Below are 12,769 nucleotides of genomic sequence, written 5' to 3' on the forward strand. Positions count from 1 at the left end.
AGTCAGCACAGGAAGAGGGCAGCCCAGGTACTCTTGGTCATAGCCAAGGGCATCCAAAGGCAGGCTCACCTGCAGGTCCAGGTCCTGGTGGTGGCTGGGCCTGAGGAAGTCTCCCCTGCTGGGGTGCTTTGGCAGTCCCTTTAGAGCCGTTCGCCTGCTCTGCCCGCGGCTGCAACACAGAACCCATAGCTGAGCTACCACGCGTCAACTCTGCCCAGCCTGGAACCAAGGGGCTGGCCAAGCTGCAGTCCCAGCATCCACCCTGGGGAGGATCCACGTACTGGAGCCTTACTTACTGGCCCTGATGGCTGCGGGCCTGTGGCTGTCGAGGGCCCTGGCTGAGGCTTCCCTGCTGGCTGGCTGGCAGCGGGGGCCGGACCCCGAGCAGCTGGCTGGCCCTGCTCCTGCAGGCGGGCCTGCGAAGGGGCCTGCTGCAGAGGCTGTAGCCCGAGACCCTGCTGCTGCTGCTGCTGCTGCTGCTGCTGTGTCTGCGGCTGGCGTGATGCTGTTGCTGAGGGCGTCTGCCTGGATGGAGGAGGCTGTGACTGCTGTGGACCTGGAGCTGCCTGCCGACCTTGCGGCTGCAGCTGGGGTTCTGGCTTTGGCTGCAGTGCAGCGGGCCCTGAGTGGGCCTGCCGGGAGCCCTTCTTGCTCTCAGAGGCATGATGGTACGCTGATGGAACACGGGATGGCTGTGAATATTCACCGGAGCTGGGGTACCCAGGCTGACCCTTCTTCTGCACGGTCGGGGCAGGGCTGGGCTGAGGGTGAGGCCGGGCCTCATGGCGACTCAGGTCTCGAACGTGTGGTTTGGCAGCACGCCGTCCCGGCTCCTCGCCAGTGTGGCGGCCTGAGTGCCGCCCGTGGTCACCATGGTGTCGGTGTTCCTTGGCTGAGGCATGGCGGCCTGGGCCACCCTCATCGTGTGGCCACAGGCCCTCCTCGGGGGGCTCATCGTAGTCGTGGTAGCCGTGCCTGGCAGGGCCTCGCTTCTGGGAGGAGGAGGAGACTGCGTGGCCCCCGTGGTGCCTGAACCGGTCAGAGCGGGCATCCCGGGGCTTATCAAACCAGTCTGTCTCCTCCTGGCCCAGGTGATACGCTTCAGGGACCAAAAACAGAACACCATCAACCCCCGGGCTGGCCGCAGTGGGAGGCCCAGCTGAAGCCATGCAAGGAAAACAGAGGGTGGGCGCCACAGCCACAAGCGTAATGCCAGGCCCCAGCCCCCTCCCACAACCGGGCCAGGGCGCGGGTGCAGCAGGCAGGAAGGGCAGCCTGCAGCAGGGCCCACTGGGTGAGGCGCCAGGCCAGCCCCACTGAGACATCTCAGGGCTCAGGGCCCCACGGGTGGGCAGGCCCCCCAGGTGCTGAGCATCTGCAGAAATCACCCCCAGCTGCCATTACCTTCGCTGTCGGAAACTACGCAGTGGGAATCATCCAGGATGTAGCCCTCCTCACACTTATGCGCGTGGGCTCGCGGTCCATCCTTGACATGCTCCTGGACGTCAGGCATGGAGTGGCTGGAGCAGAACTGTGGGCAGGTGTCCCCCGGGGGGAGGGTGCCCCCAGCAGGGTGAGGCCGCCCCAAAGGGCTGACGGGGCTCTCCTCTTCAGAGGCCTGGCTCCGCATGGGGGGCCGGGGCCGGCCATGGGCCATGCTCAGAGATGAGGGCTTGGGGCCCGCTTTTTGAAGTCGCTCCACAGCCTCCCGTTCCCGCTCGTATCCCTTGGCCCGGCCACTGACGTCATGGCTGGAGAGCTTCTCCCCGCTGTATGCAGATGCCACCCGGGACCGGCTGCTCCCACTGTACACGCGGTCATCCTCTTCCACTGGGTCCCGGCTGGACACCCCATAGTACCTCTGCTGCTCATACACATTCTTCTTGAGCCCATAGGTGATTTCGTCCTGGAACTTCCTGCCCCGAGAGGCCAGGCTGCTGCTGACTGCAGAGGACGGGTAGGAGGCCAGGTCTGACTCTACATCCTTGGCCTCTTCGATAGGTGAGAACTTGGAGATCTTTTGCTCCATGCCCTGCTTCCGGTGCTTGCTGCGCTTTGAGGAGACGGCAGCCGGGGCCAGGCTCTTGGAGGGATGCTTGGGCCCCACGGGGCCTGGGCTATACTTCTCTGCTCGAGCCCCGTGTCTGTAGTCACTGTCACTGTAATAGTGGGTGCTAGCTAGTCGGCCATTGCTCTCCACGCTCCTGTGATGGCCGCTCTTCCCACGGGGGTCGTAGGAGTCCTCCTCGGATTCTTCCTCCCCTCTGGTATAGCAGCAGGGCAGTGTGGGCCCCTCAAGGACACCTGGTTCTCCTGGCTCTTTCCCTGGACGCCCACTGCTGCTCGGCCCCAGGGGCTCCAGCTTCTGGCTGTCAGGGGCAGTGGAAGCACTGTCCTTGGTCAGCTCACTGATGTCGTCAATCATCACATAGTTCCGAGGGACATTCTGCTCCAGGCTGGTGTAGTGTGAGTCAGAGGGGTAGGTGGGGGCTGGGCTCAGGCTCACACCACTACGGTCACTGGCCCGCGGCAGCTCAGGGGCCTTTCCTTGTTCATAGCTGCTGCTTACTGCTGGGCCACTATAGCTGGTTTCAGACGAGGCTGCAGACATGGTCACGACAGGGCTGGCGATCACCTCATAGTTGGTGGGCACCTTCTGCTCCAAGTCGGCTAGTGATGTCTGGCGTGGCTTCTGGTGGGGGGTACGGCTGTCAGTCAGGACTGGGTAAAGGGTGCTCTGTGTGGTTGGCATGGGTGTTTGGGCTGTATAATGGCCTGTGGGACGGAAAGCCTGCTGGCTTGGCAGGCCAGGCTCAGCAGGGTAACTGGTGCCGGGAGGAAAGGCAGGTGCTGGGTACGTGCTGGGGCCAGGGTAGGTGGGTGCCTGGTGGGCTGGGAATCCATTCTGTGTTGGCCCACCGCTGCCTGCAGCATACTGTGGCGCCGGAGGTGGGAACCGGGATTGCTGGAAAGCAGTGGGGCCGGAGGGAGTGGCAGGAGCAGCGGCAGTGACAGGGAAGTCTGCATACTGGCCAGCCGGAGTGGCACAGCCCTGGAGCCGCAGCTGGTTGAGCTCACTGTCTGACAGGTAGTCGCGATGCTCACTGAGACCACGCAAGGGCGGGTAGTCACGGCCACCCCGGTCTCTGGCCAAAGACTCTTTGCGCTGGGTGATGCCCAGCTCCAGGTACTTGAGCTTGGCGTCGATCTCCTTCTCCTCCTCATCCAGCTCTGCCTGCTTCTTGCGCAGCTTGGTGGACTCGTGCTCCACCAGCCGCAGGTCCCGGTCCAGCTCCCGGAGCAGGCTGGCCTTGGTGGTAGGGACAGCGGCGGGCCCCACCAGCCCACGCTGCAGCAGGCTGGCCGCATACAGTTGTGGGGGAGCCTGGCCAGCCAGGGGCAGGTGAGCCTCCTCTGGAGGGGGGCTAGGCAGTGTCCGCTTCACCTTGCGGACCAGGCCGTTGGGTGGCAGCACCGACACCTGAGACAGAGGGAAGGGCGGGCAGCACTGAGACCCAAGGTGTGGGTGGCCTGGCAGGCACAAGGTAGAAGAGCCCTGGCCTGGGCTCGGGTAGGGGCTGGGCTCCACGCCGTCAGTGCCCCGATTCACCAGGCAGCCTTGAGGCCTGCCCTGCCCACCCACTGGCCTTGGAGGGAGGGCCTGTGATCATCTTACAGGCCTTCTCCTTCCCAGACCTCGGGGCAGCGGGACGGGAGGAAGCAGCAGATGCCCCTCTGTGCTGATGTCTAATACTGGCCTGGCACACAGCACGTCTCCAACAGGCTTGCCACCCTCCGCCTCCCACTGAGGGTACTGAGGTGAGGAGAGTACAGGTCTGGCTCTGGGTTTGGGTCCTAGCAGCTGGCAGGAGCCAAGGGCAGTGGAGGGCCATGGACAGGAGTGGAGTGGGTCCTGGGCCCACCAGGTTCCCTAGAGGATCATGACAGGGGGCGCATGCTGACTGGATGTCAGGTGCTGCAGGCTCCGAGTCTTTTCTGCCTCCTGCCCTTCTCCTCTCTAAAGTGAAATGCAATTCAGCCACCTGTCCGCTCTCCTCCTCCCGTGGCCCTGTACCACCCTCTGTCAAACTGTGCCCTCGGTCTGGCCCCAGCTCCCTCCACATCCCTGTCAGCCCACCGCTCTCTGAGGCTGCCAGGCTCCTCTAGGGCCTCTCCAGCCCTATCTCTGGCTACCTGGCTTCCCAGTCAGGGCTCCCTAACATGTCCTCCATGGGGTCCTCCTCACCTGCCCGAGGCTCCACATTGCCTCAAGGTCCACATTGCCAGAAGCTTTGTCCTGGGTCCTCCCATCGTCTCTAGCTCCCAGGCCTCTGGGTTTTATGGGCCACCCAAATCCCCTAAACACACTGGGGACTGACATCAGGCTTCTTACCTTTTACCTTGCCAAGAAACTACATAAAAGCCTCCCACCTATTTTCACCATATGTCATAAAGGAAATGATAATGTGTCCCCAAACCTCAGGACGAAGGGTGGCCTTTGATGGAATGGAATAAATTTCCCTCCTTGAACTCCTCACTCTGTTGTCTGTCTTTTGTCATTTGGTCTCACACCATGAGTGCCCATCGTGGCGTGGCACCCCCATGGCCAGCCCATAGGACCTCTGTGCCGACCCTAGCACGGAGCCAAAACCACCTGCCTCTCTGACGTGCCTTCCCTGCCAGCCCAGACTCCTGATCCCACCCCCACCCCTCTGGCCTGCATACCCCAGGGCTCTCCACAACCCAGACTCACCTCCACAACCCCACCCCGACGCCTCACCTCTCTCCTCTCTGCATCACACTCAGAAAACGGGTAAATATACCTCCCAGTGCCTCTGGCTCCTAGGCGGTCTCCCCAGGGCCACCGTGCAGTCACTTCCTTGAGTCCATCTGCCCATATTCTGCCTAGGAAACTTTCTAAGATACCCATCTTGTCCTGTCTCACCTGCCTGAAACACCCAGGAGCTCCAAGGGCCTTTGAGAAAATCCCAACCCCCTCTTGGCCTGGCACTCAAAGTCCTTGGTGTCAGTCCCTTGCAACCTCCATCTTCCTAACATGCCGGCCACCTCTCACAGTCCTGGGACATCATTGGCAACTAAAGCCACAGACGAGGGTAAGTTTAGACTCCAGGAGCCCCTATCTAGGGCAGCAGACAGGTGTGTAAACAGATTTGCTGAGGGCCAGATAGGGGCATGGGACAAGATGAGGCAGAGAGCACGCTGCAGCCCACTGAAATGGGCCTTGAATGGTAGTCCAAAGGACTTTGGCTTCCTGTGGGGCAAGGGAGCCAGACCGGGGCTGGGGAGTGGGGAGCAGCCCAGCCAGGTCGGTGCTATGGTTTTCTCAGGAAACATCCAAAGAAGAGATTTGGAGTGGGAGGGGCCCAGGCTGGAGGGGAGAGCTGAGGAGGCCTGACGGGGGAGGTGGCAGGGACTGGACTAGATACGGGCTGTGAAGAGGCAGTGCTAGGGTGAGGCTGAAGTTTCTAGCAGGGTCTAGATGGCTGTGGTGGCCCAAGTGTGTGTGTTTTGCCCAGGATGTCCTTGCTGGGCTGCGGGCTCCACCGGATGTGCATCGAGATGTGCATCCGTTCCTCGACTCCTAGCTCTGGGCCTCTGGAGCTGGAGGTGACTCCACCCCCACCCCAGGAGACGCCCCTCCCTGTGGGGCCCCCCAGGCTAGGCAGAGACCCCTGTCCCACCCTGGACCAGCCCCTGTGCCCATACCTGGCTACCCAGTCCCCCCTGGTGCTGGTAGAGGGAGAACCTCTCTTTGGCAGACTCCTCGGCGGTGGGGCTGAGGGGCTTAGGGTCAGACAGGGACCGCTGCAGGGTCTTCATGGGGCGCGGCAGTGTCTGCTGGCGGAGAGCGCTGTCAGCCGTGAAGTACTTCTGGGGACTCACGTGAGCCTTGTTCAGCCTCTCACTGGAAGCAAAGGAGGTGTCCAGGAGCCGGTGTGGGGAGAGGGGTGAGACTGGTGAGTAGAGGACCTGGGGGGACTTGGGAGGCTGGCGGCTCACAAGCTGTGAGAGAGACTCCGGGGGCAGGTGGGCCTGGTATCCAATCTCCAAGGGATCCGGCTTCTTTTTTTCGAATCTGCCCAGGGGCCCTGGGGTGACCATCTGGATGCCAGGCAGGTAGGGGCTGATGGCAGTTGGCCCTACAAGCTGCGGCCCGGCCACACCCTGGGCCTGCCCATCCGGCTCCGTCTGGCAGGCCAGGCTCTCCCCACGCCCAGTCTTCTCTGGCGCCGATATGTACCTGACGATCTCCACCTTGGGGTCGGTGGCAGCTGTGATGTGGATGGCTGGAGAGACTCTGGGCAGCTGGTCAGGCTCTGTCTGCACAGAGCAGTCGCTGATGGTCTGGATGCCCACGCTGCTCATGGCCCTCACGGCGGGGGCGGCAGTGGATGATGAGGCAGTAGCATCGTGCTTGCTGTCGGAGCCAGAGTCTGAGTGGCGAGAAAGACGGGACCTGCGGCGGCGCACTGGCTGCTCCCACTCGGCACTGTCCTCGTCGTCCGTCTGCACGCTGCAGTCAGCACTCCGCCGTGCCCGGCGCCGCCGGGTCAGGAGATAGCGGCCCTCTCCATCCTCATCATCCGTCTGCACGCTGCTGTCTGCAATCCTCCTGACCACACAGGGCTCAGGCCCTGACTCTGGCTCGCACACATCCCGCAGGCGTGGCATGGAGTGCCGCTTCTTGATACCACTACGGCCTGCCTCCCACTGCTCCTCAGTCTGCAGTGACATGTCCGAGGCGGAGCTGGGGAGACCCCGGTGCAGCACGGGCTCACGAGGCTGCCCAGGCCCCTCAGGCCCAGGCACGGCAATGAAGGCTGCGTGGGTCAGGGGTGGCCAATACTGGCCATTCTGAGCCAGCTCTGTGGCAGCTGGGGGAGGCCCTCGACCGGGTGCCTCACAGGCCACAGGGAAGGGAGCCTTCTGCCGCTGCTTCTGTTCCTCCAGTTGCTGCTGCAGCTGCTGCTGCAGCTGCTGGATCTGCTCCAGCTGCAGACGCTGCTGTGCTAGCTGCTCCCGCTGCAGTGCGAACTGAGCCTGCCGTTCCTCCTGCTGCTGCTGCAGCACATGGTGCTTGATGGTCTGCAGCTCCTGCAACTCCCGCTGCACCAGCAGCTGCTCTTCCTCGCGGTGCCTCTGCAGTTCCACACGCTCCCGCTCCAGCTCCTCCTGCAGCCGCAGCTGCCGCAGCTTTTCTAACTCCACCCGCTCTCGCTCCAGCTGTAGCAGCTGCTCCTGCTGCTTCCGCTGCCTCTCCTCCTGTGATGCTTCCTCCTTCTCGAGCCCTGGCCGGCTGAGGGCCCCACTGCCGCCCCCAGGAGCAGCATCTACCGGCGGCTTCTGGCCAGCCGCTGGGGCTGGGGCTGGGGCTGGGGCTGCTACAGCCTCCTTGACAGCAGCAGGGGTGGCTGTGGAAAGAGGCTCTTCCCGAGCAGCCCCTGCTGGCAGCTCTGGCCTTGGTGGGCCCCCAGCCCCTGGGGCCTTGGCAGCAGCAGGCTTCCCCAGGTAGACAGGACCCTCAGCAGGTGGAACGCTGGAAGCAGTGGGGAATCTACTTGGTACAGGATATCGGTATAGCCCTGTGGGCCCAAGAGGTACCCGGGGGGCAATCATGGGCATGCGTGTCAGGCTGGTGAGTGGCACGGCTGTGACTCCTCCGGATGCATAAGGCCTGTACATGCCACCACGCACCATGGGCCGCAGTACTGAGGCAGGCTGGGTGGTGATGGGCAGTGTTGCAGCAATTGGAGTGTTGATAGTCGAGTAGATCATGCCGTCGGCTGCACGCACAGTGGCTGTGGATGGCAGCAGCTGTCTGATTGCTGTTCCCTGGCCTGCTGTAGGCCTGTACTGGGCCAGGTTCCCAGGACTCGGGTGGCCCTCCGGGAAGGTGGGGTTCCCAAGGAGGCCAGGTCTGAGGGGAGCCAGACCTTGCGGGGCACTGAGCCCTGGCTGGGGCTGATACTGCATGAGGTCGGGGCCACCACCACCGCTGCCACGCCGCCCTCCGTACTGGTCCATGGAGTTGAGGGCAGCACACATACGGCTGATCTCACGGGCCGTGGTGGCGCTGTACTGGGCCAGGCTGGCCTCCTGGAATCCAGCTGCATCTCCCCGTGGGCCATACCTGTGGTCTGAGTAGATGTTTGACACTGAGCTGTAGCGCCGCATGGGAAGCGGGTGAGTCAAAAGGTCTGTGGGATGACGTAGGTCCGTGAATGAACCATACTGCAAGCCCTGCCCAAGGTAGCGTCCATCTGCAAAGCCCAGGCTGTAGGAGTGCTTCAGTGAGCTGAGGTCCATGGCCGAGTCTCGTCCAGGGCCCTGGAAGAGGTGACCAATCCTGTGGGTGTGGTAGTTGAGGCCAGCCTCAGCCAAATTGGTGTCGGACATAGAGGAGTACAGCCTGCCAGGGAGGCCCTGTGGGTAGGGCCTCTGCTCCTCATGGGGCCCAGGCCCCCCGACCACCTGTGCCCGGTAGGTGGGGGCCTCGGGAGGCTCAGGGTCCCGGGGACTGTAGAAGGGGCCGCTGCTTTGGCCGGGTGGGGCAACATCTGCCACACTCTTCTCAGGTGCGCTGGGGGTGGGGTGAAAGGTACCTGTACAGCTACTGCCAAAGGGGAACTTGTAGACCATATCACAGCACGCCAGCTGGCTCTCGGGCCTCATCCCAGTGAGGTCCAGGGCACCTGCCGGCTCCTCTGGGAGCAGTGTGGTCACAGTGCCTGCTGTGCCTTCTCCCATCTGCACCACCACTGTATGTGGCTTCCTGGCACCTGGCAAGGCGTGTGACCGCAGCTCTGCGGGGGTGGCCCGATGGGGTTCGGAACCAGGCTCTGGCACTGGGCCTGACTTGAGGCCAACACTCTGGGCAGTGCCCACCTGAGTGATCAAAACATCCCTTCTGGCCAGAGGTGCCACCTGGTTGGGCAGGTTATACCTGGCAAACTTGGCCTCCCTGGGTCTTCCTCGGGGCCCACCACGGTAAGGGGCTGTCTGGACTGCCTGCTCTACCTGCTTGACCTGGGCCAGGCACACGGGGCTACCCGCACCCTGGCCAAAGTCCAGTCGGCTCTGGAAGGGGTCTCCATAGACCACAGGCTGCTTCTGCTGAGCCATGAGCACAGATGAGGCCATGGTGATGCTCACGGTGGTGGCGGTGCTGAGGAAGGCATGGGTCTGCTCCTGGGCATTGAGGTTGATAACCAAAGGCTGTACAGCGGTCGACTGCCGTCCTGGGATTGGATCCAGAGCAAGGCCGTACTTCCTCGCTTCCACAGCAAGAGAGGTCAGGTCCATGCCCTGGTCAGTGAGGATGATGGGCGTGGGCTTGATGGCTGTGCGAAGGTCTACCACGGCACTGCCAGGGGGCCTGGGGCCGGGCTCGACCCTAGACGTTCCAGGGACAGAGGAGATCCGGCACAGGGAGATGTTCTCAGCAGGGAGGGCGCCCCAGCTGTATAGTGCCAGGGGCCCATCTGCACCAGCACTGGCTGCCCGCGGGAAGCCAGGTGGCCCAGGTGGCTCTGGGGGCAGCTGAGGTGTTGTCTGGCTGTAGCTGTGGTTGGTGGGCTGGGTTTCAATGGGTGAGCACACTGGGGAGGTGGAGGCACTGGCATGGACCATCTTGGTCTGGCTGGAGGCATCTGACCCCAGTGTGATGACCATAAAGGGGGCATCCTGAGGGGACTGCTGCCGTACCAGGTGAGGCGTGCTGGGTCGGTGTGGCGTCTGTGTGCCCTGAGCCACCGTGGGTGCTGCTAGGGCACCAGGGGCGGGCTTGGTGGCACAGGGCGTGCAGTGGCCATGTAAGGCTGGCTGGCCTTGTAGAGAAGTGACTTGCTGGGACAGGACCAGGGAGAATGTGGGACTCTCTGAGGGAGAAGATGGAGAGAGAGGGGGGCTGGAGCCTGCAAAGTAGGAATATCCCCGGGAGGTCTGCGGGGTGCCACTCTCGCCATCACTCACACTCAGGGGCTTCTCTCTGGCAGCCCGTCCACTGACAGCAGGGCCACGGGGGGCCTGGGGTAGCTCCTCAGTTTGAGACCCATAGTTTGCAGTGGTTGGGCTCTGTCCATAGCTGTGGCCAGTGGAAGAGAGCAAAGGGCTGCGCTCAGAGCCTGCCGGGGAAGTCGGAGTCATGTACCCTCGTGGCAGGCCAGCTGGACAAGGAGCCGCAGCTGTGGAGGCTGGGGTCCCAGGGCCCTGGGCAAAGGTTATGCCTACTTCCTTGGAGGCAGAGCTGGGGGAGGCAGGAGAGCTGTGTAGCTTGAGGGGGTCCTGAGGCTCCTTTGCAAAATGCTGAGTAACACGGACATCGGGAATGACTCGGCCCCCACTGCTGTCAGAGGAGGTGGAGGTGGAGAAGGACACAGGGGCGGCGAGCTGGGTGGGACTGGTACCAGGGGTAAGTGGGCCGCCATTTTGTTTCATTGGGTCCATGTACGCACTCTCGGCATTTAGAAACTGCTTCTCCTCCTTCTTGTCCTCAGCAAAGGCCAGGTCCCGTGAGGAGGCCTGATGCATGCGGGCAATGCTTTGTGACGTCTGAAGGATCTCCTGGTACACAGCTGCTCCCAGGCTGGCTGGCGTGCCCTCCGAGGCCGGCTGAGCAGCCCCACCATAGTCATGGTCTGGGGTGTCCTGGTATTCGAAGGAACCCTGGCCCCGGGGGCCTACGGGCTGAGAGGGGCCACCATGGGGCCCACGGCCCCCTGCTGCCTGGCCTTGTTGCCGCTGGAGCAGCTCGGCCTTCCGCATCATCTCCTCATAGGCCTCCTCAGCGCTCTTGAGGGGCCGGCCGGAACTGGGAGTGGTGGTGCTGCCCAAGGGTGTCTCGGTTGGAGAGTAGAGGGACATGAAGGTGGGCAGGTTGTACTCACTGCCTGACTTGTAGAGCCGAGGGGGGCCCCCATCCAGGGCTTCAGCCTCCGAGTCAAGGGAGGGCGAGGGCGAGTACTCGGAGCAGGAGGAGCGATGTAGCTCCTCCATCTCGGCCGCCTGCCTCAGCTCCTCTGTGGGGGAGGCATCCTCAATGGGCGACAGGTTGCTGGGGGGGGTCTTGGAGCGCTCACGCCGCCGCTGGGCCCGCAGCTCCTCCTTGTCACGCCGGGTCTTGCGGGCCGTGCTGCGGATGCGCTGCTGCTCCACCTCCCGCATCTTCTCCTGCTCGCGCAGCAGCTCCTCCTCTTCCCGCAGCTCCTCCTCCTCTGAGGAGTCCTCGATGGTGGGCAGCAGGGGCCCATGTGAGCGGTGCCGGGCCTTGCGCTGCTGCTTGGCTTCTTCCAGCCGCTGCCGGCGGCTGGGGCTGCTGTCACTGTCCTCCTCCAGCGAGGACAGGGAGGTGGGCGAGGTGCCCGAGGTGTAGCTGGGTGTGGAGGCTGGCAGTGTGGAGGAGTGCTCCCCGCGGGAGCGGTCCTCAGGCGAGCCCGTCAGGCTCTCCATCTCCAGCTCGGGCTCCCGGTCCAGGCTGGGGTCAGGGCCTTGTCCCAGGTCCAGCTCATGGCCGTAGCTGCCCGTGCTATTGAGCTCGATGGTCTTGAAGCGGCGGAGCCCGCCCTGCAGAGCCCCACTGCCGTCTGCAGCCTCTGCTGGGCCTCCCTCGGAAAGCAGCTCCTCATAGCCCGTGGTGGCGTTGTGGGGCAGGCGCCTCTTGGGCAGCGCTCCCTGCTCTTGGCTGGGCTCGGGCCTGGGCCGGGGGCTGCCCTTCTGCGAGCCATGTTTGACGGGGCCGTGCCTGGGGGGGGCAGCGTCATCCTCCTCCAGGTTGTCTTCTTCGGCACTCATCTCCAGGATCTGCCGCCTCATGAACTCCTCATCAGTCAGTTCTGCTGCCCGGGATGGGGGCTGGGGCGGAAGAGGGGACAGGCCACCCTCACTGCTGTCCTCCACATAGTCATGCCTCAGCTGGCTGCCGAAGTCATCTGAGGACTCAGCTGTGTCCTGCTGCTCCCTCCGGCGCCCCCACTCCAGAGAGTCTTCTTCCTCCAGGATATCCTCCAGCTCCTCATCCGAGTTGAAGGCCTCGGGCATGATGGACAAGGAGTGGGGCCGCCGCTTCTGCTCCTCACCACTGCCGTAGCGGGGCTTTCTCCGCTCACCACTGGGGGCCGGGCCCTGGGCCTCCAGCGAAGGCCTCATGCTGCTCCCCACCTTGTGGAGCTCAGAGGGGCTGGGCGGGCATGGCCCTGTCGCCCCTGCACTGTCCAGCTGTTCCACCTCCTGCTGCACAATGCCTGTGATCTCACTCTGGGAGCTGGAGACACCATCGGAGGAATAGCCTGTGTCGCTGAGGCTCTGCGGGCTCCGAGACAGGTCCTGAGAGTAAGGCTTGCCCACCGGCTCCTGCAGCAGGGTGAGAAGCAGACACTGACTCCCCATGGCAGACGGCTCGTGGGGGGAGTCCAGCCCTCTCCATCAACCCAGGGCCCTGGGGAAGGGTACCTCCACCTCCCGGGGGATCAGGGCCCACCACCCACTCCATTGCTCTGGTCTTGAATAACCTGCAGGTTCCATGTCAAACCCCAAGCAGCCCTAGGTTCTCAAAGAGAAATTTTACTAAATCTGCTGGTAGCAGAACCCAGCAAAGCATCCAATAAGGTGTCAGACACAGGATCGGCCTAGAACTCACAGGCTCTAGGCCCTCTAGGGCCTCATCTAGGCGTCCCTATTGTCCTCTGTGGCCCCAAAGGGCCTGTCCCAGGTCTACATCCCAGTCCCGCAGGGAGCTAAGCCCTTCTCTAGA

At 63.4% G+C, this 12,769-nt stretch overlaps 1 protein-coding gene across 1 annotated transcript in view; it reads right to left on the reverse strand.

Annotated features, from left to right (window-relative positions):
* BSN (bassoon presynaptic cytomatrix protein) overlaps nucleotides 1–12,769 on the reverse strand; it is a 91,254-nt gene that overhangs the window by 7,566 nt on the left and 70,919 nt on the right. Inside the window, exons 4-7 of the mRNA XM_060163896.1 lie at nucleotides 5,728–12,369; nucleotides 1,405–3,481; nucleotides 297–1,099; nucleotides 70–169 (exon numbers count right to left, since the gene is read on the reverse strand). Of these exons, the coding sequence (XP_060019879.1) occupies nucleotides 70–169; nucleotides 297–1,099; nucleotides 1,405–3,481; nucleotides 5,728–12,369 (9,622 nt within the window). The remainder of the gene's footprint in view (nucleotides 1–69; nucleotides 170–296; nucleotides 1,100–1,404; nucleotides 3,482–5,727; nucleotides 12,370–12,769) is intronic.

Source organism: Lagenorhynchus albirostris, chromosome 10 (assembly GCF_949774975.1).
Source record: "Lagenorhynchus albirostris chromosome 10, mLagAlb1.1, whole genome shotgun sequence".
NCBI lineage: Eukaryota > Metazoa > Chordata > Mammalia > Artiodactyla > Delphinidae > Lagenorhynchus > Lagenorhynchus albirostris.